The following is a 26,082-nucleotide window of genomic DNA, read 5'->3' as shown; positions in this document are numbered from 1 at the left end:
AACAGGTAAACAGGGAATGAAATGAATATGATTAGTGAGAAAATCCAGGGACCCTTAAGTTCTCTCCACAAGGCAATCACACTTCCTAGATTCCTATGACACTATAATAATGATATAGGAGTTAAGAAGAAATCACCTGCAGATAGTGAGGAGAGTCCTCAGTAAGGTTTTTGTTTTAATGAAAAGCAGCCCCTTTCTAACGAAAGCCTGTAAAATCGAGCTGCAGACATAATACCCGCAGCTGTGTCAATCATGTTCAAGATGGCGGCTCCATCTTCCCTTCTCTTTGTCAGCCACCTGTACAGTAAGGAGCAGACAAGATGGCTCCAATCAACTAGGAAAGCCCATTTGCATAAAAGGAGTAGGGTGGGGAAATCAGACTTACGGTGTGCTATGTAAACGTCATACCTGATCAAACCAATCTGTTAGCCCTAAGTAAATCAGACACTTCCTCCTTAAACCTGACTATAAAGTCCAGGCCGGGCGCAGTGGCTCAGGCCTGTAATCCCAGCACTTTGGGAGGCCGAGGCGGGTGGATCACGAGGTCAGCAGATCGAGACCACGGTGAAACCCCGTCTCTACTAAAAATACAAAAAATTAGCTGGGCACGGTAGCAGGCGCCTGTAGTCCCAGCTACTCGGGAGGCTGAGGCAGGAGAATGGCGTGAACCCCGGAGGCGGAGCTTGCAGTGAGCCGAGATCGCGCCACTGCACTCCAGCCTGGGCGACAGCGAGACTCCGTCTCAAAAAAAAAAAAAAAAAAAAAAAATCCAGCTCATCCGCTGCTGGATAGTCTTTTCCACTCGAAGATCCCTCTCTCTCTACAGAATGAGCTGTTTCTCTTTCTCTTCTGCCTATTAAACCTGCACTCCTAAACTCCTCGTGTGAGTCCTTGTCCTAAATTTTCCTGGCACGAAATGACGAACCCCAGGGTATATACTGCAGATAACGTAGCCACTTTAATAATATCTGGCCTGTGAAATCCTAGAACCCGATCTGGCACTCAGAGGAAAACAATACATCCACCATATCTCCCCATTTATCACTGATGTCTATCGCAGACTGTATATTCCATGAAATGGCCTAACAATATTTCCAGTCCCCCATGCTCTTCCAGAACCCTGACCTTCCTCATCAAGAAGCGGAGTGCTTTTTTCCTCCTTTTGAACTTGGACAGGCCTTTGTAACCACCGTCATGACTCATAAGAGTAAGGCAGAAATAATACTGTGTGATTTACGGTTCCTGGCTGGTAACTTCCATAGCCCTGTTACAGTCTTTTGTTATAATGCTGGGTGTGTTAGGCCTCAGGGGCAGGAAGCAGAATCTCTCTGACCTTCTCCTGCCCTCCTTTCTGACTGTGAGTCTTAAGATCCTCTCCAAAGGCACTGGGTGGCTCATGCCTATAGTCCCAGCACTTTGGGAGGCAGAGGCGGGAGGCTCACTTGGGCCCAGGAATTCAATACCACCCTAGGCAACATAGCAAGACCCCGTCTTATATTTTAAAAATAATGAAATAAAACAAAAGGCCCTCTCCAGTGAGGGTCCTGCCTCATACCCCAGGGGAAGGAATAGTGACGTGAAGCTTCCATAAAAACCCAAAAGAATGAGTTCAGTGAGCTTCCGGATAGCAGAACATATGGAGGTTCCTAAAGGGTGGCACACCCAGGAAGGGCATGGAAGCCCTGCACTCCGTCCCCCGATACCTCACCCTACACATCGCTTCATCTATACACTTTGCAATATCCTTTATAATAAACCACTAAACCTAAGTGTTTCCCTGAGTTTTGTGAGCCGTTCCAGTAAATTAATCAAACCAGAAGAGGGGGTCATGAGAACTCCAACTTGATGCCACTCAGTCAGACATTCCAGAGGCCAGGACTTGTGACTGGTGTCTGGGCCAGGTGGGGGTGGTTAGGGTCTTGGGGAATGAGCCCTTAACCCATGGGATCTGACACTATTTCCAAGTGGATAATGTCAGAGGTGTTTGGACCGGAGCGACTCCATGCTGATTAGGGGCTGGGTAAAATAAGGCTGAAACCTACTGGGCCGCATTCTCAGGAGGTTAGTATTCTAGGTCACAGGATGAGATAGGAGGTCGGCACAAGATACAGGTCACAAAGACCCCACTGGTAAAACAGGATGTGGTAAAGAAGCCAGCCAAAAGCTGCCAAATCCCATATGGCAATGAAAGTGATGTGTGGCCGTCTTTGCTGCTCATTATAAGCTAATTATAATGCATTAGCATGCTAACAGACACTCCTACCAGTGTCATGACAATTTACAGAGGCCATGGCAATGATGAGAAGTTACCCTACAAGGTCTAAAAAGGGGAGGAACCCCCTCAGTTCCAGGAATTGCCCATCCCTTTTCCGGAAATTTATGAATAATCTACCCCTTCTTTAGCAAATGATCAAGAAATAACCATTAAAATAGCCAACCAGCAGCCCTCAGAGCTACTCTGTCTATGGAGTAGCCATTCTTTTTTTCCTTTACTTAATAAATTTTCTTTTACTTTATGGACTCGCCCCGAATTCTTTCTCGTGCAACATCCAAGAACGTTCTCTTCGGGTCTGGATTGGGACCCCTTTCCCGTAATAACAGTGTGGGAATTGAATTGGAGGACACCTAGCTGGGGTTCACTGCTTGGTGGTGGGGAGAAATCCCCAAACCTTTGATCACAGAAGTCTCCTATGTTGACTATTGTTGTGGTGGTGTGAGAGTGGAGGAAAAACTCGGTTGGAGAATTTTTCCTGAAAGAGTAGTTTTGAGGCTAGGGCATGAACAGCAATAGAGCTTCCATCTGGGCTCAGTCAGCTGAGACATACAGATCTTGGGCCCTAGGTCAGCACATAAGAAGGCTGCCTACTCTGTGACCGCCATCCTGTGGAGACCACATGGAGAACAAATAATGCCGGAAGAGCCTTCAACTCCTTGAGTTTTGCAGCCCAGATGGCAATGAAAGTGACCTCTGGTCATCCTCACTGTTCATTATACACAAACTGTGAAGCATTAGCATGCTAAGAGACACTCCCACCATCACCATACAAGTTAGGGAGCCTGTGAGCTGACTCTAACCCCAGCCACTGACAGCAACCGTGTGACAGACCCCAAGCAAAAACCACTTAGCCATCCTAGTCAACCCCAGAAACATGAAAAATAATTTTAAAACGATGCTTGTAATTTTAAGCTATTGATTTTGTTACATAGTGGTAACCATGCAATATACAATCCAGTTATTAATACAAAACATTTATTTTACTTATATTGTAAGCAGAAGACTCATAAGAAAAGATTTTGGTTTTTAACAAAGGATAACAGTAATTTGAGAGTTTTTTTTAAACTACCCTAATTACAAAATTCTAAATTGGCAAAACTAATCAAAGTAGCATTCCAACTCATCTAAATAGATGGCCAAAGAGTTGTTGCTGTTTTTTTTTTTCTTTTTTTGAGACAGAGTCTCGTTCTGTCGCCCAGTGTGGAGTGCAGTGGCGTGATCTCGGCTGACTGCAAGCTCCGCCTCCTGGGTTCACGCCATTCTCCTGCCTCAGCCTCCCGAGTAGCTTGGACTGCAGGCGCCTGCCACCATGCCCAGCTAATTTTTTTTTTTTTTTTTTTTTTTTGTATTTTTAGTAGAGACAGGGTTTCACTATGTTAGCCAGGATGGTCTCGATCTCCTGACCTCGTGATCCGCCCACCTTGGCCTCCCAAAGTGCTGGGATTACAGGCGTGAGCCACCTCGCCCGGCCATTTTTTGTTTTTTGTTTTTAATAGAGTCAGGGTCTCATCATGTTGCAGCCCAGTAGGTCTCAGCCTTATTTTACCCAGCCCCTATTCAGGATGGAGTCACTCTGGTTTGAACGACTCTGCCATTATCTACGTGGAAATAGCATCAGATCCCATGGGTGGAGAGCTCATTTCCCAAGAACCCCACCTCCCCGAAACTGCTGAAATTACAGGTGTGAACCACCCCACACAGTCTTCAAAGAGTTTTCAAAAACCAGTGACCACCAAAAATCTTTTTTAACTTCCAAAAAGGACATTAAATCATTTCTCATTTACTTCCCATAGGCCAGCAATTCCCAAAATGTGGTCCCTGGAGTGACAAAATTAACATGATCTGGACACTTGTTAGAAATGGGAAACTCTGGAGGTGTAGCCAGCTGATTCTGATGCACATTAAGTTTGAGAACCAGTGACCTGGGCTTGGGCATATTATTTCTTTCAAATTTAAAAGCACATCGCCAGGCGCAGTGGCTCATGGCTGTAATCCCAGCACTTGAAGAAGCCAAGGCAAGAGGATCGCTTGAGCCCAAGAGTTTGAGACCAGCCTGGGCAACGTGGCAAAACCCAGTCTCAACAAAATATGTAAAAATTAGCCAGACATGGTGACGTGTGTCTGTGGTCCCAGCTACTCAGGAGGCTGAGGTATGAGGATTGCTTGAGCCCAGGAGGTTGAGGCTGCAGTGAGCCATGATCGTGCCACTGCACTCCAGCCTGGGTGACAGAGCAAGACTCTGTCTGAAAAAAAAAATAAATAAATAAAAGCACTTCATTTCATGTGTTCTTTATTATACCTTATGACATGGTGAGGGCTTGTGGCAAATAATGAAAGAACTCATTCCAATTGACATAAGAGGAAGAGCTGGGGACAGAAACTTAGATTCCTAAATTCAACATTTTGTGGATACATATGGACAGTGAATATCTTTCCAAAATTATATGAATTTATAATTTTGAAGGAGTTAATTGCAAAAGCATCCTAGTAATTTTGGTGTATACATTTAGGGGTTATGTAACAGAAAGAAGCTTCTCATTGGAACCTTAGCTCCACCCTTACTGCTGTGCAATATTAGTTAAGAAACAACTCTTCTGAGCCTCCTTTTATAATGGATGAGACCACTGCTTCAAGGGTTAATTATTATTGCCAACAACTGGGCTCTCACTATGCGCCAGACATGACTCTATATGCTTAGAGAAATTACTTCGTTTTATACTTATGAGATCACTATAAGATAGGTATTATAACTATCCCAATTTTATAGATAAAGAAATTAAAGCACAAATGATTAAATTCTCCAAGTCATAAAGGTTCCTAAGATCGAATTTGAGCCCAGGAAGTCTGACTTCAGAACCTGAATGCTTAATCACGTGCCTTCTCACTTAAGGTAATTAAATGAGATGATTCATATATGGAACATAATACAGAATGTATTGCAGGAATTCAATAAACAAAAGTTGTTATTTTATCATTATATCTATTATTATTTTACTATTGCCATATTTTAGCACTTAATAGGAAGACTATTATTATTTCCAGCACCCCTATTATTCTGGGAAAGACGTCCAAATCATTCAAAAGTAAAGTGCAGTGAGAATTAAGACAATGGGAAGAATATTGTGCATCTGGTTAATTGTGTACCCTGAAAAGGACCAGGGAAAGAATTCTCTAAACATTTTATGCTTATAATTATTTCAACTCATGGCTGAAGGAGGACATTTAATTACATGTCCCTTAACATGCATAACTAGACATTATTGCTGGTCATAAAAACATGGAGTTAGCATTAAAATCGAATCATAATATTGTTCTCAATGACCCTTTCTCAATTATTAGAAGATCTAAGAAGAAAGGTGACTTATTAAAATATCAACAGGGCTGGCTTTTTAATTGCCAATTTTCCCACCAGCTATCCTTTCTATTTGCTCTAAATGATTTTTCATTGACATCACAGAAAATGTAAGATTATCTGAAAAATTAGCTGCTAAGATTTATCTTCAATCCAACTGTCTACAGGAAAATTTTTAAAGACATTTTCGGCTTCCTCTGGTAAATATGGTAAAGCCCGTACTGCCCAAGAGATATTTTAGCAGGAGAAGCTACTTAGTACCCACAGTGAAGTGCAAGCATGTCACTCTCTTTAATTCCCATGTACTTACTTCCACTGCATAGTGCAAAGCCGATGAGCCAGGGTGCAATGACAGGTTCTGAAAAGGCTTGATATGAGGTTTCTCCCATCCAAACTCTGAGGACCACTCCACCGTCAGCATGTGATCCGTGAACACAGTTCCAAAAACCAGATTATTGGGGTCTGGTTTTTCCTTTAAAATGGTAGCTGGTGTGACTATTAAGTCTTTAGCCTGGGGAAGAAAAATCATCACTATTTATAGAAAAGTTACTGAGCATTCGCTGGCTGGATCATACAGAGGGCAAAAAGGGAAATCAATTGACTTTTAAAGGTTGGCAGCTGACACAGAAATTTAACACTCTGAGCTGAACAAATCATGCCTGCATTCAGAATTCGGCCAGTTATTCATAATCTCTGCAAGGTACACTGCCTAATAGAATATCAGAACCAAATGTCAGTGATATATAGAAGAGGGACAAAATAGCAGATGGGGTAAAATGATGCAAAAAAAGAATACAACCCTTTTTCACTCTCATCATAGGACTCATGTTGAGTATTGGGAAAGAGGAAAGAGATGTTTCCCCTAATAAAAAATGGCAACACTCACAATGATTTGTTAAACTAAAATGAATGTCATTAAGTACTGAACTGCTATTTAGCAATGGTTACACTCCAACTGCCCCAAAGAATTGTTGGCATAAGCCTTCAAAATCCTCTGGGTGCACTGGAGAAGAAGTGAGCAAAGTGAAGCAAATGTTTTCCTCTTTGAAAACAGGAAAGTTGAGAATGAACACTAAGATTTAAATCCTCTGTTCTGTGTGGAGGAAACAGTGAACAAAGGAACTCTTATTTAAACAAAGATAAATCAGAGTAATAGGAAACAACTCCCCACAAGCAGCATCTCACCAGCTCCTGACATAACCAGTTTGCCCACTGCAAATGGCCAAACATTCAGCATACAAATTGCATGTGATACCACCACTAACTTTATAGCAGCTGTGGAATGCTGACAAAAACACAGGAGACTAGCACTTTGGGAAGTCGAGGCACGTGGATCACAAGGTCAGGAGATTCAGACCATCCTGGCTAACATGGTGAAACCTCGTCTCTACTAAAAATACAAAAAATTAGCCGGGCGTGGTGGCATGCACCTGTAGTCCCAGCTACTCAGGAGGCTGAGGCAGGAGAATCGTTTGAACCCAGGAGGCGGAGGTTGCGGTGAGTCAAGATCGCACCACTGCACTCCAGCCTGGGTGACAGAGCAAGACTCTGTCTCAGAAAAAAAAAAAAAGAAAGCAAAGAAAAGAGAAAAGAAAAGAAAAAAGGAAAAAAGAAACACAAGGGAAGGAACTTTTTGATCAGTTAAAAAAACAGGGGCAAGTTCAACCTGTAACAGGTTGTGAAGGGATGTCAAACTCCATCTCTTTGAATATACAAAAATAGTCATTTCCCTCCCAAATTGAATACAGACCTTTCACTTTACATCATCTGCTCTTATCATTATTTTTAAAATGATCTAATGATCTAATTCTGTTTAATTCACTACCTTGCAGCTACCTGAGTCATTTAATATATTATGAATGATAGTAAATTATATTTTTAGAATAATATTCAGGCTGAAAACATATTCTAAAACAACCAGAAAGCTCATATCACAATGACACAAAAGGCATTAAGGATAGAATATTACTGTAATGTTCAGGCTAGTCTAGTAATGCTACTTTGTAATATGCCAATAAAATGCCAAGTTTCAATAAAAAATTGACTTTGTTCTACCATTATTATTATTATTTTGTATTTTTTTTAGAGACAGGGACTCACTATGTTGCCCAGGCTGGTCTTGAACTCCTGGGCTTAAGCAATCTGCCTGCCTCAACCTCCCAAAGTGCTAAGATTACAGGCATGAGTCACTGTGCCCAGCCTGTTTTACCACTATTTAATTGAAGTAAAAACGTTAATTAAAGACTTTTTACTAAGTATAATAAGTTTATTTAAAGAAATATATTCCAGCTAAATTATTTTTAGCTTTGAATCCCTTTTCTCTCCCGTTATCCTCTGGACTAGGTAGGGGGTCAGGCAGACTTTACTTGCAGACCAAATGCAGCCAGCTGGCCTGTTTTGGAATTAAAATGTTATTGGAACATAGTCACACCATTCTTGTATCTTCGGTGGCAGCACAGCCAACTAGTTGTAACAGAAACCTGATGGCCCTCAAGCCTAAAATACTTATCATCTAGCCATTTAAGAAAGTTTAGCAGGCCGGGCACAGTGGCTCACCCTGTAATCCCAACACTTTGGGAGGCAGAGGCAGGTGGATCACCAAAGGTCAGGAGTTTGAGATCAGCCTGGCAAACACAGCAAAACCCTGTCTCTACTAAAAATACAAAAATTAACTGAGTGTGGTGGTGGGCGCCTGTAATCCCAGCTACTTGGGAGGCTGAGGCAGGAGAATTGCTTGAACCTGGGAGGCAGAGGTTGCAGTCAGCAGAGACACACCAATGCACTCCAGTCTGGGCAATAAGAGTGAAACTCCATCTCAAAAAAAAAGAAAGAAAGTTTAGCAACCCCTATTCTGGACTATTTAGACAAGAAGTCTGGCTAGAGATTTACAGTTGAATTCCAAAGCTAACACAGTGCCTAGCACATGGAATAGTAAAGGGTTTCTTAAATACTGAAGATGTCTGGTTGCTTTCAGATACACTCATAGAAGATGTCCAGGATTCAAAGAGAGTGAAATTCTAACACAAACTTTTTATTACATGAATACTTTCACAGTATTCTTGCACAATAAACACCTGTGATTTGCCTTGGGTTAGCTTTTATCAGTGAATGGGGAGGACCCTGGGCTAAGAAACATTTGGAGCCATATTAATACAGTAAGACAAACTTAATGCAAATTTTCTTTTACTAAGACTACTTAGTAAAAGGGGGGCAGGTAGTAAAACACAAAACAAAAACAGAAAGATGAGAGTGGGTGACAAGAATGATTATGTTCCAGTATATATAATTTTTAGTTTTCTAGGCCGGGCGCGGTGGCTCACGCTTGTAATCCCAGCACTTTGGGAGGCCGAGGCGGGCGGATCATGAGGTCAGGAGATCGAGACCATGGTGAAACCCCGTCTCTACTAAAAAATAGAAAAAAAAAAAATTAGCCGGGCGTGGTGGCGGGCGCCTGTAGTCCCAGCTACTCGGAGAGGCTGAGGCAGGAGAATGGCGTGAACCCGGGAGGGGGAGCTTGCAGTGAGCCGAGATTGCGCCACTGCACTCCAGCCTGGGCGACAGAGCGAGACTCCGTCTCAAAAAAAAAAAAAAAAAAAAAAAAAAAAAAAATTTTTAGTTTTCTGAGACCTCTCCTTAAAATACCCATAGGACCCACAATAACCCACTATTCCAGAGAGATCAAATTAGTGGCAAAGCAGGGATAAAATAAGATCATTTTTAACCTCAAATAAGTGTTCTTATAATTAGAACTTCATAATATCAGTTAAATTTCCAACAATTAAAGATAAATTATTACATTTCTAGGTATGACTTCTATTTCAGTAAACTGCTACATTCTTTCGTAAGACACGTTATTTCTTAATGATATGAATAGCAACCTCCAACTTTCTGATTTGTACCTAAGCAGTGCCCTATATCCAGTTTTGTTTTGTTTTGTTTTTCTTTTAGATAGAGTCTCACTCTGTCACCCAGGCTGAAGGGCAGTGATGTGATCTGGGCTCACTGCAACCTCTGCCTCCCAGGTTCAAGTGATTCTCCTGCTTCCGCCTCCCGAGTAGCTGGGACTACAGGCATGTGCCACAACACCCAGCTAAGTTTTGTATTTTTGGTAGAGATGCAGTTTCACCATGTTGACCAGGCTGGTCTCGAACTCCTGACCTCAGGTGACCCACCCACCTCGGCCTCCAAAAGTGCTGGGATTACAGGTGTGAGCTACCGCACCTGGCCTATAGCCAGTTTTTCAAAGTAATATAGATTAGATGGCTTCAGAATCTCATCATGAACTTTCCTCTATTTGAAAAAAAAATTCTGCAACTCTGAAAACCAAAAATAACAACTTTTAACCTGAGCTCAAAGAGAAATTACCTAAGAATACTAAATTAGGTAATAGAGTTGAAATTAGGTGACAGAGTTGAATAAAGTTCAAACATAAACAAGCAATATTAGCTGAAGACGTGTGACTCGTTTGGGGCAGATATGAAATGCAGTTTTAAGGGAACAATTCCTTTCCTTTTTTTTTTTTTTTTTTGAGACAGAGTCTCGCTCTATCTCCAGGCTAGAGTGCTGTGGCACGATCTCGGCTCACTGCAACCTCCAACTCCCACCTTCAAGGGATTCTCCTGCCTCTGCCTCCCGAGTGACTGGAATTACAGGCATGCGCCACCACGCCCGACTAATTTTTGTATTTTCTCAGTAGGGATGGGGTTTCACTATGTTGGCCAGGATGGTCTCGATCTCCTGACCTCATGATCCGCCTGCCTCAGCCTCCCATAGTGCTGGAATTACAGGCATGAGCCACCACGCCGGGCCACAATTCCTTTCCTAAAGGAAACAAATTTTATAAACAATTTTTATCAGTGTTCTTTAAAAAGTATTTTCTTTTTCTAGATTTCCTTTCCAAAGATAAATAAAAATAACATTTTGTCAAATGATACTTTCTTCTGCATAATTAATCTGTCTCTTTCCAATGCTCCACATTCCCTGATGACATCGAAGTCAGGATGTTTCACACCATATGTTTGTGGAAGAATTTGGAATGCCACAATAACTGATTGTGAAATGGCAAGAAATATTGACAAAAACAGGGCATATTAAAAACAACTTCCTAATTCAAAGTTTGCAGTTGGGTAATCATTTGTTCTGAAATAGGGAGGCTAAGGGCAGGGAAGTGTAAATTTGTTGAAAGCACCTGAAAACTGTTTCAGCCAGGGTTCAGTCAATACCTTTTTTTATTTATTTTTTTTTTTTTTTGCTCTGTTGCCCAGGCTGGAGTGCAGTGGCACAATCTCGGCTCACTGCAACCTCCACCTCCCCAGTTCAAGCAATTCTCATGCCTCAGCCTCCCAAGTAGCTGGGATTACATGAGTGTGTCATCACACCTGGCTAATTTTTGTATTTTTAATAGAGACAGGGTTTCACCATGTTGGCCAGGCTAGTCTCAAACTCCTGACCTCAAATGATCCGCCCGCCTCAGCCTCCCAAAGTGCTGGGATTACAGGGGTGAGTCACCGCGCCCGGCCTGTCAACACCTTTTGCTCACCATCGCATAGCACGCTTCCTCTTCTCTTCATTGGCCACACTTTTCAAACATCAAGTCTGTATTACAACTGTATCAGACATTTAATAACTTTATTCTAGGTTCCTGTGCATTATTCTTACTCCATTTGGAAAAACTTAGACACTATGCTCATCTTTTAGAGATACTCTTTTAAAATCTAATAAAGAGGATCATGAAGAGAACTGCAGATTTGCAGTGTTGCATTCTGTGGAGATATGTGAAGCTGGAGGAATTGGAAGAAATAGAAGGCTGACCTCTTGCAAATGAAGATGATCCTAGAGTCCACAGAAAGATTCACCAGGATGTGTAACAACGTATCTCATTGCTAGGCCCTGCTGCAAAACTGCATCCTCATTGTAATATGACAGCATCATAATTGGGGAGGGGAGAAGCAATATGGAAACTACCCAAGAGAGATCCAAAAGACAATATGAATTGTTATAAATGATGTAGATTAACAGAAAGATAGAAAAATATGTCAAAAGCAACCACAGTTAGAATGGCTATTATTAGAAAGACAAAAAATAACAGATGCTGATGAGGATGCAGAGAAAAGAGAACTCATATACTGTTGGTAAGAATGTAAATTAGTATATCTACTGTGGAAAATGGTATGAAGTTTTCCAAAAAAAAAAACTAAAAGTAGAATGACCATATGAACCCACAATCCTACTACTGGGTATTTTCCAAAGGAAAGGAAATCAGTATATCAAAGGGATAGCTGCACTCCCATGTTTATTACAGCACTATTCACAATAGTCAAGACGTGGAATCAACCTAAGTGCCCATCAGTGAACAAATAAAATGTGGTGCATGAATGGAATACTATTCAGCCATTAAAAAAGAGTAAAATCGTGTCATTTGCAGCGACATGGATGGAACTGGAAGTCATTATGGTAAGTGAAATAAGCCAAACACAGGGAAAAAAAACCCAGAAAAACAAATATTGCATGATCTCACTCATATGTGAGAGCTAAAAAAAAGTTATCTCATGGAAGAAGAGAGTATTAATAGAATGATAGATATCAGAAGATGGCAGGGGGTGGGGAGGGTGTAGGTGGAGGAAGAGAGGTTGGTTAATGAGTACCAACATACAGTTAGATAGAAGCAATAAATTCTACTGTTCATAACAGAATAGGGTGACTATAGTTAACAACAATGTAGGCTATATATATATATATATTTTGTTTGTTTTTGTTTTTGTTTTGTTTTTTGAGACAGAGTCTCGCTCTGTCACCCAGGCTGGAGGCAGTGGCGCGATCTTGGCTCACTGCAACCTCTGCCTCCCAGGATCAAGTGATTCTCCTGCCTCAGCCTCCTGAGTAGCTGGGATGACAGATGCGCACCACCACACCTGGCTAATTTTGCATTTTTAGTAGAGATGGGGTTTCGCCATGTTAGTCAGGCTGGTCGCAAACTCCTGACGTCAAGTGATCCACCCGCCTTGGCCTCCCAAAGTGCTGGGATTACAGGCGTGTGCCACCGCGCCTGTACTTACATATTTTTAAATAGCTGGAAGAGAGAATTTGAAATGTTCTCAACACATAGAAATGCTAAATACTCAAGGTGATGGACACCACAAAGACCCTGAGTTGATCGTTACACAGTCTGTGCATATAACAAAATATCACATGCAACCCCTAAGTATGTACACATATTATGTATCAATTAAAAAAAAAAAGAGAAAAGTGTATCAAAAGCCAAGATGGTCTATAAAATCTACGATTTTTCTTCCCTAAATTATCAGTATCATTTTTACACATGCCTTATTACATATGTGCTGTGAATACATCCACCATAACTCATGTTTTGATGTGTAAATACATGAGTGTCAACAGGCAATTCCCCTAACTAAAACCTAATATACAAAAATCTAAATTAACAAATAAAAAGATTATTTATGGCCAGGCATGGTGGCTTATGCCTGTGACCCAGCATTTTGGGAGGCCAAGGCGGGAGGGCTGCATAAGCCCAGCAGTTGGAGACCACTCTGGGCAACACAGGGAGATCCCATCTCTAGAAAAAATGACAAAATTAGTTGGGCCTGGTGGCATGCAAGCCGATAGTCTCAGGTACTTGAGAGGCTAAGAGGATCACTTGAGTCTGAGAGATCAAGGGCGAAAGTGATCCCTAATTGATGGTGCCACTGCACTCCAGTCTGGGCAACAGAACAAGACTCTGTCTCGAAAAAAAAGAAAAAGAAAGAAAAAGATTATTTAAATTTGAGTTGACATTTTTCTTTGCAAAGAATTCTTCAGGCTGAGCTTGGTGGCCCACGCCTGTAATCCCAGCACTTTGGGAGGCTGAGGTAGGTGGATTGCATGAGGCCAGGAGTTCGAGTCCAGCCTGGCTAACATGGTGAAACCCCATCTCTACTAAAAATACAAAATTAGCTGGGCATGATGGCACACGCCTGTAATCTCAGCTACTCAGGAGGCTAGCAGGAGAATCACTTGAACCTGGGAGGCAGAGATTGCAGTGAGCCAAGATCGTGCCACTGCACTCCAGCCTGGGTGACAGAGCGAGACCCTGTCTCAAAAAACAGAAAAGAAATTGCAATATTCTAATTTTGCTTTTTAAAAAATCCTTGCTAAGGTGACAGCAAGAGAAGGAAAAAGAAAAATAAAATAAAAATTCTTTGCAAGTAGAGATCTAATCTTGAATTCATCTTTGGATGTCCAATGCATGGCACAGTCTCTAGCACACTATGAGAGCTGAATGTGTGAGAAATTGATGAGTCAAGTTTCCTTCCCTCTCTGAACCACCAGGATGTGAGATCATTAGGACACTCTGTGCTATGGATGACAATTGACAGTGACTCAAACAGGCAGAAGAGCAGCACTAGGCATAAAAAGAAGAAGCTAAAACCTCCACGAGGAGAGCGGGTAGGAGATAATGACTTATAGAAAAAAAAATCACATCTTACATTTGTATTTGTACAATTTTCAACGTGCTTTATTTGTTTGTCACTATTTGAAGTATGAGCTAATTACTATATAAACCCCACAATTCAGATAGAAAAGAAGAAAATGCAACACTTTCACTGTAGAGTGTTATGTGCTGCTGAAAGAGAAAAATCACAGTTTAACTTTTTCTACAAGTAGAGTGAAGGTTTATACTTATTATGGAATCAGATAAACAACTAGGTTAATATTTACGAATTGACTATTTTTCAAGAAAAATGTATGACTCAAAATAAAATCAGCAATTAGCTGCTAGATAATTTTTGTTGTGATGAATGTACTGTCACTCTCTAAATGGCTTTTTTTCCTCTAAGAGTAGAATTTTAAATGTCTGGCAACACAACCTAGGAACTGGGTAACCCACACAGTGAAAATTTACCCGAATCTCAACAAGAAATGGATTTATTCAGTTGAATGTTGCTTTAGACACTTAGCCCCTGGCAAGCAACTTACCTTAAAAGTCCCCACCACCTCTTTTGATTCTCCTTCTCCCGTACATTCAGCGGAGCATCCGTTACTGCAATCCTTAAAGAAGAATTAAACCACCATTAAGTAAATGCAGGTGGGTGAGCGGGGCCCGGGGTAACCTACATGACACTCACCATGATACCGTGCGCTCCTCTCCAGGACCCAGGCAAACACAAAAAAGGGGGCTCAGACAACCAAGCACCCAGGCCCGAACCTCCAACGAGCGCGTCTTGGGAGCGCTGCCCTGCACTTCCCACCCTGCCGGGGTCGCGGCCGTTTTTGTCCTCCTCTGTCGGCTCAGGGAAGACTGGTTAAATTCCAGGTCAGCCCTACAGAGCCAGGGTTCGCCGGCAAAGAACAAAAAAACAATTGTCTCCCTTATATCCGAGCAAATAGTCTAGACTGGGGTGTTAAGCCATTTATAGAAAAATCTCCAGGGCGCGCTCAGCCTCGTGGTCTTGTCAATCACAGACGCACAATAGCAAGCCTGCAAAGGGGACGGGGACGGGCGTGAACCATTTTCTCCACCAGCAGGGTCCTCCGATGCCTCAGCATCCACCCCACACCTTAAACCTCATGGTATTAGGGGGCAATTTAAAAGATAAAGACACAGGGAAGCGGGACTAATTGGGAAAACCTGCCGACATTTGTTTTAATGCCTAATCTGCTAAATAACTACGGGGGTGGGGGTGGGGAAGAAAGATCCAAGGAGGCAGAAGGCTGCGGTCAAAATATTTTGGGGTGGCAAAGGCACGTAGGATGTGGCTCTGGGTTCTGGCAGCCCAGAGATTCAGCTCTCGCCTCCTCCCTCAGAGCGAGTCCGTGGCTACCCTCACGTCCCCCGTGGCGGTCCTCGCCGCGCTCCGGAGCGGGTCACCCTTAGGGGTGTTAGACCTGGACAGCGGGAACCTCCAAGAGGCGGAGATTGCAGGCTGGAACTCCAGATTTCGGGCAGGGATGGGGGGAAGAGGGGACGCCTCGCTGGAGGCGGAATGGAGGGCAAGGCGAAGGAGGATGGTGCAGGAAACGGCGACAAGGCGCCCGGCCAGGCCCGCAAGCTACGGAGACCCGGGTTCCAATCCTCCCCCCTTCCGCAAACGCCCGGGTTCGAGGTACCTGGCGGGCAAGGGCCGCAGTGGAGCGAAGCGGGCTGGCCATGGGGAGGCTGCGGGTACGCGGGGCTGCAGAGAGCGGCGGTGGCACGGAGCTCGCGGCTGGAAGCGAAAGCAGGCGGTGTGGCCAAGCTCCGGCGCACGGGCCGTAGGGCGCTGGGTGCCACGACCTGGGGCCGCGCGCCAGGGCCAGGCGCAAGGTACGACGCAACCCCTCCAGCATCCCTTGGGGAGGAGCCTCCAACCGTCTCGTCCCAGTCTGTCTGCAGTCGCGAAAACCAAAGCGGTTGTCCCTGTCACCGGAGTCGCTTGCGGTGGCCCGAGATTGCGCGCCGCGAACGAGCGCCTTTCCAAGCGCAGGTACTTCGCGAGCATCCTTATTTATTAAACAACCTCTAGGTGAATGGCCGGGAAGCGCCCCTTGGTCAAGGCTAAGGAAACCTCGGAGAAACTACATTAGGGCAGCTTTTCCATCGACTCCAAATCCAACTGACAAAAAGCAGTTTCTGCCCTCGAGAGTTTGCGGGGGGGATTGACATTTGTGCGTCTGCTCTTGTCTGCCACTGACCCCTACATGCAAACTGAAGGAGGAGAACGTGAATCCAGTTTTTAGATTTCCCTGCGCCACCTACCCAAACCGAATTTGTAACTCGGAGTGTTACGGGGCTACCAGGCTCGCATTCCCTAAGGGCCATTTCTGCCCAAAGATCTCAATGCCTTTCATCGTTTTCAGGCAAAGCAGACCATCAAGTGCTCCAATCATACTGTTCTCATAGTTTTCCGATGTAGGCTCGTGATCGCAATATTTAGAAAGAGGACTGGAAAAGTGATGTTAGAAATACTACTCGGTTTAGGGCCGGGCGCGGTGGCTCACGCTTGTAATCCCAGCACTTTGGGAGGCCGAGGCGGGCGGATCACGAGGTCAGGAGATCGAGACCACAGTGAAACCCCGTCTCTACTAAAAATACAAAAAAATTGGCCGGGCGTGGTGGCGGGCGCCTGTAGTTCCAGCTACTCGGAGAGGCTGAGGCAGGAGAATGGCGTGAACCCGGGAGGCGGAGCTTGCAGTGAGCCGAGATCGGGCCGCTGCACTCCAGCCTGGGTGACAGAGCGAGACTCCGTCTCAAAAAAAAAAAAAAAAAAAAAAAAAAAAAAAAAAAAGAAAGAAAGAAATACTACTCGGTTTAGAAAGGGAAAGGAGGATTGGAATAGCTATTGTCTAATATGCAGTGTTCTCCTGGGGCAACGTCAGCCTAAATTCCGAGGCTTCCTGGTTTTTAAATGAATAGGAAGTGGTAACTGGGGCTGACTTGATCTTGGAAAGAGGGGGAGGGCAGTTTATTCTGGGTGAAAGCGGTTAAATCCGGTCTGGTTTTTGAAATGGTTTCATACAACACTACTGATAATATACTGTAGCTCTAATCTTATCAACTCAGAAAACCTACACTTTTCCTCTCCTTTATACAAGGCACAGAAAGGCCTCTTAGGCTGGGGTGGGGTCCCAAGCTCCAAAGACCACAGAGTCCAGGCAGGTCACATGACACGATAGAGTGGCGAGTGTCCCTGGAAGTCCAGGGTCGCTTATAAAATAAATTTTGTCGTTGTTGTTTTGAGATGGAGTCTCGCTCTGTCGCCCAGGCTGGAGTGCAGTGGCGCGATCTCGGCTCACTGCAACGTCCGCCTCCCCGGTTCAAGCAATTCTCCCACTTCAGCCTCCCGAGTAGCTGGGACTACAGGCGCGCCACCACGCCGGGCTAATTTTTGTATTTTTTGTAGAGACCGAGTGTTGCTATGTTGCCCAGGCTGGTCTCAAACTCGTGGACTCAAGCCACCTACCCATCTCAGCCTCCCAAAGTGCTAGGATTACAGGCGTGAGCCACGGCGCCCGGCCTCCATCTGTATTAATTGCTTCTATTTCCTCCCCATCAAGGGCTTCCGTCCAATTATTCTACCCAAATAAGGTCTCTAATAGCCTTCATTTTGTTCCTGCCAATGGTTTTGCTGCTTGTGCATTTTCATGGCTGCACCTGTGTGCTGATGATTCCCAAATATATTTTTTCAGTCCACCTGTCTCCTGAGCAGTAGGTACTTGCTACACAAAAATCTGTCTAAAATAAAAACGGTGTATCTATCCACCATGTTCGAAGCACTGGGCTAGTTGCTGGGGGAGGGTTGAGAGCATACCACCCTCCTGTTATCATGCATTGCCCCCAGCCAGAGAGAAAAGTGTTAATTGTGTTAGAAAGTGTTAAGGAATCCCACAGACAGATGTAAAATTATAACAAGTGCTGCCTGTGCTCTAAGAGCCTCTAATAATGGATTGTATTGACTCAGAAAAGCCTGGAAGGGCTTTCAGCAAGAGATCCTTGAGCAGAAATCTGAAAGATTAAAGAAATTTACTAAAGGAAGAAGGGATGAAGAGCACCTGGTATGATAGTGAGTTCCAGGACACAAGAACTTCTCTGAGGAGGGCTGGAACAAAGGGCCAAAAGAGAGGCTGGGGCTGCGGTAGACAGAAGAGGATGGAGCTTGGGCTAGTGAGTAGCCAAAGGGTCAGCCAAGTAGTGCCTTAGGGAGAGCTAAAGAATAATTTTGAGGCCGGGCGCGGTGGCTCAAGCCTGTAATCCCAGCACTTTGGGAGGCCGAGGCGGGCGGATCACGAGGTCAGGAGATCGAGACCATCCTGGCTAACACGGTGAAACCCCGTCTCTACTAAAAATACAAAAAATTAGCCGGGCGTGTTAGCGGGCGCCTGTAGTCCCAGCTACTTGGGAGGCTGAGGCAGGAGAATGGCGTGAACCCGGGAGGTGGAGCTTGCAGTGAGCCGAGATCGTGCCACTGCACTCCAGCCTGGGCGACAGAGCGAGACTCTGTCTCAAAAAAAAAAAAAAGAATAATTTTGAAAAGCAAAAATAAGGTAAAAGCCTGACTGTCATACAGGTATACAATAAACTAAATTATAGAGTTTATTTAAATCATTTAATGAAGTTACCAGGCAGATACAAAAACTGGTTCAAAGAACAGGCATGTTTATAGGTCAGAAATATTGAAATGAATATACAAATGAAATTGGCTTCTTCCACAGTAGGGGAGAGAAGTTAATTGAACCCTGACCTTCAGAATTTACTTGCATGACTACATGCAATAATTATTTTGCATTTCTATCAGTCCTCTGTAAAATAACTCAAAAACAATGAAACAATGTAAGACCCAATGAAAGGGCGCATGGAATCAGAATCAGATAACCTTAAAGGTTTGCTCTAAACAATTCAGTTTTCCATTGAAGTACAAATTTTTCCCTACAGTAGGGTAATATAATTTCTTCATTCAAGAAGTGCTATTAGTCAGCAACAGCTGAAGTAAACCAGACATAGTAGTCACTGTACTTACTAGTTACGTTAAGAAGCTGTAGCTTTAGCAGTTTTCAATTTAGCTTAACCTAGGTGCAAGAGAAACCAATGAAAGGTTAAGGATTAGGTGGAGCACGTGGGAGCGGTGACAGAATTGAAGGTATTGGCTGCAGTTTGCAGACTGGAAGAGGGTCTGGGTGGAGAGGAATGGATTTTGAAGAAGCTATTACAGAACCCACATACGAGATGATCCTTTTAATAAGTCAGACTTGGCTGGTGGTTGGTAGTAGAAGTGGAGAGAAACAACCAGATTTCAACAAGAATGGAGATAAGGTGGCAGCCTGGGCAACATGACAAAACCCTGTCTCTGGTAAAAATACAAAAATTAGCCGGGCATGGTGGTGTGTGCCTGTAGTCCCAGCTACTCGTGGGATTAAGGTGAGAGGATTACCTGAACTTGGTGAGGTTGAGGCTGCAGTAGGCCAGGATCACACCACTGCACTCGCCTGGGTGACACAGTGAGACACCATCTCAAAAAAAAAGAAAAAGAAAAATAGATGATATAAGGTGGGACAAGGATAAGAGAAGTAGCAAGGAGGCCTCCTTGGATCTGACTTGCTCATCTATTTGGTGATATTCACTAAGAAAAAATGAATGTTGAAAGAGAATGTGGTTTGAGGGGATGAGGAGGAGTCTGGTTTGGGACCTATGAGTTCTGAAGTGTCTCCAAGACGGGCTGTGAGAGATCTGCCTGTCTGAAGCTCAGAGAAGAGGTCTGGATTAGAGGTATTATTGAATCATTGGCATAGAGGTGGTAACTGAAGCTATGGGTGCGAATGAGAATCTCTGTATGTCAGTTTTCTCCTCTGTAAAATGAGACAATAGCAATACTTCATGTTTGTCAACTGAGATAGATGAGCATTAATATATGAAACCTATGTATATTGCTTAGAACCATGCCTGATGTCAGCCATGGAGAGTAGGTGAAAGAATGGGCATGGCTCTGTTTCCGTTAAACTGTATTTGAAAAACAGGGGACAGCGCAAATGCGGTCTGTGGGCTGTAAGTTGCTTACTCCTGCTCTATGTAGTTGCTCTAGTAGAAACATAGGGGTTGTCCCTCAAATGCATCCAAGTGATGATCACCAATGTTTATCCATTCTTGCTCCAAATACCCTGACAGTTGCCATTTCTCCAACCACATTATCCCCATCCTAGTACCAAACAGCTTCCAAGTAGCTCCTCTGACTCCAGCCTTGCTTCTCTTTAAGCCATTCTTAGCATGACAACCGGTGAAAATGTCTCAAAATGTAAATCTGAAGACATCTCCTCTTGGTCAAAAAACCTTCAAGATTTCACATCACCCATTTGACAAAATAATTGGCAAGCTCCCAACCCATCCCAGATTCTGCCTTCTGCCTCTGACTCCCCAGCTCACCTTTTGCTATGCTCTCTCTCTCTGTCTTCTCCCCACACATTTAATTTATTTCAGTCCTTTCAGACATCAGGCCTTCTCACAGATGCCCAAATACCTGTAACATTCCCCTGCCTTTGCCAGGCACTGTCATCCTTCCTTGTTCAGTTCCTGTGCCATGTCCTTGGCAGGAATATCTCCGAAACCTGTCTAGGCTGCAGTGGGTCCCTCTGCTGTTTATTTACATGCAATGCTTGCCATTTCAAAATAATGGTAATATTTTATTCTAATCATTTGATTAATGCTCTTCTAATTTTATGATGGGAAATTCATGTCTGTCAGGCCTCTGAGCCCAAGCTAATCCATCATATCCCCTGTGACCTGCACGTATACATCCAGATGGCCTGAAGCAACTGAAGATCCACAAAAAAAGTGAAAATAGCCCGTTCCTGCCTTAACTGATGACATTCCACCATTGTGATTTGTTCCTGCCCCACCCTAACCGATCAGTTGACTTTGTGACAATACACCCTCCCTGCCCTTGCGATAATGTACTTTGTGATATTTCCCCACCCTTGTGAATGTACTTTGTATGATACATCCTCCCCACCCTTGAGAAGGTACTTTGTAACATCCTTCCCCGCCCTTAAGAAGGTACTTTGTAATATTCTCCCCCGCCCTTGAGAATGCATTTTGTAAGATCCATCCCCTGCCCACAAAAAATTGCTCCTACTCCACCACCTATCCCAAACCTCTAAGAACTAATGATAATCCTACCACCCTTTGCTGACTCTCTTTTCAGACTCAGCCCGCCTGCACCCAGGTGATTAAAAAGCTTTATTGCTCACACAAAGCATGTTTGGTGGTCTCTTCATACGGACACACATGACAATACCTATATTATTCACCTAGCCATCCCGCCTCACCCAATGCCAGACATGCTGTGGAGAGTTAAAAATCTGTTGAACTGCAGCTCTCTAATATTTTAGAAAGTATGTACTTAATATACTTTGGAATTTTAACTGCCAAAGTTTAGAATATAATAGACTAACATGTTCTCAGGGTCCACTCCACTCCTAGATATGAGCTTCTTTCCTTCATCGAACTGCTCTCCCTCACCCTAAATCTTTCTCCTTTTTTTTCTATTTTCTGCCTTCCTCTACTCATTGTCTTCCCTTGTACAGTCATAATAAGGACTTTACATGCATTGTGACTGTTCAAAGAGATTGGATCAATGCTTTCCAGTAGAACTTTCTGTGCTGATGGAAATGTTGTATATCTGCCAGGTAGCCACTAAGCCACATGTAGCTACTGAGCCCTTCAAATGTGGTTAGTGTGATTGAGGGACTGAATTTTTAATCTTGCTTCATTTTAATTTACATTTAAATGTAAATAGCTAGGCCAGGCATGGTGGCTCACACCTGTAATCCCCCCACTTTAGGAGGGTGAGGCGAGTGGGCAGGTCACTTGAGCTCAGGAGTTCAAGACCAGCCTGGGCAACCTGGTGAAACCCACCTCTACCAAGAATACAATAGATTAGTTGGGTGTGGTGCCATACACCTGTGGTCCCAGCTACTTGGGAGGCTGAGATGAGAGGATCACTTGAGCCTGGGAGGTGGAGGTTGTAGTGAGCCAAGATCACACCACTCCACTCCAGCCTAGGTGACAGAGCAAGACCCTGTCTTAAAAAAAAATAAACATTAAAAATTTTTAAAAATGTAAATAGCTAGCTACATGGGGCTACAGTCTGAGCACAAGTTTGGGCACTGAGATCACTTGGTTGAGATTCGGTATCCTGGTTCTATCACTTATAAGCCCTATGACTTTTGGCAAATTACTAACCTCTTTTGAGTCTCACATTTAAACGCAGAGTAAGTCATGGGCAGTGACGACACTCAACATGAAGATATCTATAAAGGACTTAGCAGTACTTAGCACTTAGTAACTGCTCAGTACATGTTAGCTAGTGTTATATACCATGCTTTAATTTTTTTAAGACCCAATTATTTTTCAGTTATATGTAGCCCTTGGATTACGGTATATTGATGATTAGGATATTACGTGAGCGAAACCTTGAATATATACATCTAGTATTTCTAGGTTTTTGTTTGTTTAATAAAGTTTGTTTAAAAAAAATAAGGCCCAGTTTGGTTCAGAAAACAAACTGCACAGCTATTATTTACATGCTTCCTGGTTGCTATTGGGAAGACAACGACAGATGAGTATAATTCCTACCTGCCAAACCCTCCCCCCACTCCTGCCATGTCATGTCTCTGGAAAAGTGAACCGTAAAGAAATCTTGACAAAAGAATTCTCATTTGGGCTTATTCAATGCCAAGTCCCATTCAACGAAGTAAAGTGAGCAATTCTATGTACTGTGTATGTAGTTACTGTATCATTTGCCTAGGATGGTCGTAACAAAGTGCCACAAACTGGGTAGTTTAAACCCACAGAAAGTGATTGTCTCATAGTTCCAGAGGTGAGGTGTGGACAGGCCCAGGCTTCCTTTGGAACCTGCAGAGGAGAATCCTACCTTTCTTCTTCCAGCTTCTGGTAACCCAGCTGTTTCTTGGCTTGCAGCTGCCAACACTTCAATCTCTCCTTCTGTTGCATTGTGTTTTCCCTTCCTGTCTGTCGGCTTCCTGTAACTGCTTTGATTAATGGACTATGGAGAAATATGGAAGTGACGCTGTTCTAAGACTAAGCATATACACTAACTAGCCAGGCAGTTTCTGCTTTCTTCCTCTTGGAAGGCTCTTAGAACTACCCCACCTAGAACCCAGTCACCCCAGCTATAAATAGCCCAAATCACATGGAGAAGCCATGTACCGGCTCATTAGTCAACAGTCCAACATCCAGCATCACTGTCAGCCCTGTGAGTGGCTGTCTTAAACATCCAGCCCAGTCAAGCCTTCAGATGGTGCCAGCCCCTCATGACTGATTAAAAACACATGAGAGACCATAAGGCTTACTTAGACGGCCCAGCTGGGCCCAGGCAATCTAGAGACCATGAGAGATAAAAATAAATTATTGTTGGCCGTGCGCAGTGGCTCACGCCTGTAATCCCAGCACTTTGGGAGGCCAAAGCAGGCATATCACCTGAGGTCAGGAGTTTGAGACCAACCTGGCCAACATGGTGAAACCCCATCTCTACTAAAAATAAAGAAAAAATTAGCCGGGCTTCATGGCAGGTGCCTGTAATCCCAGCTCTCCAGGAGGCTGAGGCAGGAGATGACTCCAACCCAGCAGGTGGAGGTTGCAGTGAGCCAAGATCATGCCACTGCACTCCAGCCTAGGTGACATAGCGAGACTCTGTCTCAAAAATAAATAAATAAATAAATAATTGTTTTAAGGCCACAAAGTTTGGGGTGGTTGGTTTTATAGCAATGTTAACCAAAGCAGCATGCAAACCTAACATGCTTATTTTATTATTTATTTAAAAACCTAATAATAATAAATCACGCCCAAAAACAGGGATAAAAAGGTGAGATAAACGTGAAATAAGTAGTCCTTTAAAATATCTTTCTAACTATGGTTATTTTATTGTACTAGCTCTAGCCAAAGGCCCAGTATACACAAGGGCCAAGTAATCAGTAATGACAGTGATACAAATCCTTGTTTTAAAGTCTTCTTGATGATCAAAATTGTGTCACCCATGGTTTGTCAGTTCTGCTTAAATCATTGTTTTTTTTTTATCTCATGATACGGTTAATGGAGAACTTATAATAAGAACTGGGGCCAGGCACAGTGGCACACGCCTGTAATCCCAGCACTTTGGGAGGCCAAGGTGGCCGATCACCTGAGGTCAGGAGTTTGAGACCAGCCTGGCCAACATGGTAAAACCCTGTCTTTACTAAAAATACAAAAATTAGCTGGGCGTGGTGTCAAGTGCCTGTAAACCCAGCTACTCAGGAGGCTGAGGCATGAGAATTGCGTGAACCGGGAGGCGGAGGTTGCAGTGAGCTGAGATCGCACTCCAGCCTGGTGACAGAGTGACTGTCTTAAAAAAAAAAAACAAAAAAAAAAACTGAAAAAATATTAGTTATCATGAAAAACATGACACATTTCCTCGTTTTACATTACTAATATTTTCATTATTATTCTGGCTTTATCCTTTTAAATTTTTATTTATGTTTGTTTAGAGGTTTTTTTGCAGAAACCTCTTAAAGCCAATGTTCCTTTTGCAAAGATTATCAATTAACACTAGATGACATAATCTGTAACTCTCCTTAACCAGGCTCACACAAACCACCACAAATCACAACCCTCTGGAAGAGAATGAATGCGCAGGGCTGCACAGGCAACCCCCTGGGAGCAGGAGCTATGCCCTCCTCTCCCCTCAGAACCCTGCTCGAAGAAGTTTGTGACAGTGTGGCAGGGTGACACGCAGAACGAGCACATGCCAATCTATGTGAGTTAAATACAAATACAATTTAATTTTTCCCACATGTTAGAGGAAAAATAAACATAAGTTCTTCTGACATTCCAGTGGAGTCTGTTACATATCTCAATATATACACACCACGATGAAACCCACGCTGCGAGCAGACAAAGTGCAAATTCCTGAGCTTAGTCTGTGGGCTCCTGCACTTTCTGAATCACCTGACTCCTCCTTCCCTCCCCGCCCCTCGTCCTCATTTGCACTTCCCATTTTCTTCTGCACAGGGAGGAAACCCTAAGCGTGGCAAGCCTCTAGGTCATCTCCAGGTACTTTAAAAAGGAGTGACAGATGGATAGAGAGACGAACACCTGAAGATTCTGGATAAAAAGATTAGGAATTTCATTTCCTGTGTGGAAAACAATTAAGCTTATAATTTTGCATTTTACAAAAACAGAATCACTTAACTTCTGAAAGGCGAAATTAATCCTAATTAAATGAGACTGGTTTTTTAAAATCCAGATATTATATACTGGATTGCTTTGGAAAACATTTTGTTTTATACCAATACCTAAGTAGCTTTTAAGAGTTCAGGTTAATCCATGCTGAGGAAATTAATAGCAAAAAGAAAAGGCCACAATCAAGACAGAAAGGATTTAAGTTTTATTAATGATTATTAAGTGCATTATTTATAGTAGAATCCACAACATATGCCCATGAAAATAAACCAATTCTAGTAAACACATGGTAAATATAAAAAATGAGAAGAGAGCCAGGCGCAGTGGCCCATACCTGTAACCCCAGCACTTTGGGAGGCCAAGGTGGGTGGCTCACGTGGTCAGGAGATTGAGACTATCCTGGCTAACATGGTGAAACCCCGTCTCTACTAAAAAAGAAATACAAAAAAATTAGCTGGGCTTGGTGGCGGGCACCTGTTGTCCCAGCTACTCAGGAGGCTGAGGCAGGAGAATGGCGTGAACCCAGGAGGCAGAGCTTGCAGTGAGCCAAGATCGCACCGCTGCATTCCAGCCTGGGCAACAGAGCGAGATTCTGTCTCAAAAAAAAAAAAAAAAAAGAGAAGAAAAATGGTTGATGACTGACAATGAGCAATATACATACACCAAAAGGAGAAAATGGGGCCAGGCATGATGGCTTATGTCTGTAATCACAATACTTTGGGAGGCTGAGGTGAGAGGATTGCTTGAGTCCAGAAG

General features: G+C 43.4%; 1 protein-coding gene across 15 annotated transcripts in view; it reads right to left on the bottom strand.

The window, feature by feature from the left end:
- The window catches only part of BCAT1 (branched chain amino acid transaminase 1), a 139,892-nt gene that overhangs the window by 78,277 nt on the left and 35,533 nt on the right, over nt 1-26,082 (bottom strand). For 7 of the 15 annotated variants that reach the window (XM_055280361.2, XM_063639605.1, XM_063639613.1 and 4 more), the window contains exons 2-3: nt 14,601-14,672; nt 5,938-6,138 (exon numbers count right to left, since the gene is read on the bottom strand). In XM_055280361.2, the coding sequence (XP_055136336.1) occupies nt 5,938-6,138; nt 14,601-14,672 (273 nt within the window). Of the gene's footprint in view, nt 1-5,937; nt 6,139-14,600; nt 14,673-14,749; nt 16,848-19,528; nt 19,602-26,082 lie in introns of those variants that run through there. The other 8 variants (XM_055280359.2, XM_063639606.1, XM_055280360.2 and 5 more) reach the window with 4 other exon arrangements.

The sequence above is a fragment of the Symphalangus syndactylus genome, chromosome 5 (assembly GCF_028878055.3).
Source record: "Symphalangus syndactylus isolate Jambi chromosome 5, NHGRI_mSymSyn1-v2.1_pri, whole genome shotgun sequence".
Classification (NCBI taxonomy): Eukaryota; Metazoa; Chordata; class Mammalia; order Primates; family Hylobatidae; genus Symphalangus; species Symphalangus syndactylus.
This window is presented reverse-complemented; position numbering and strand designations above follow the sequence as displayed.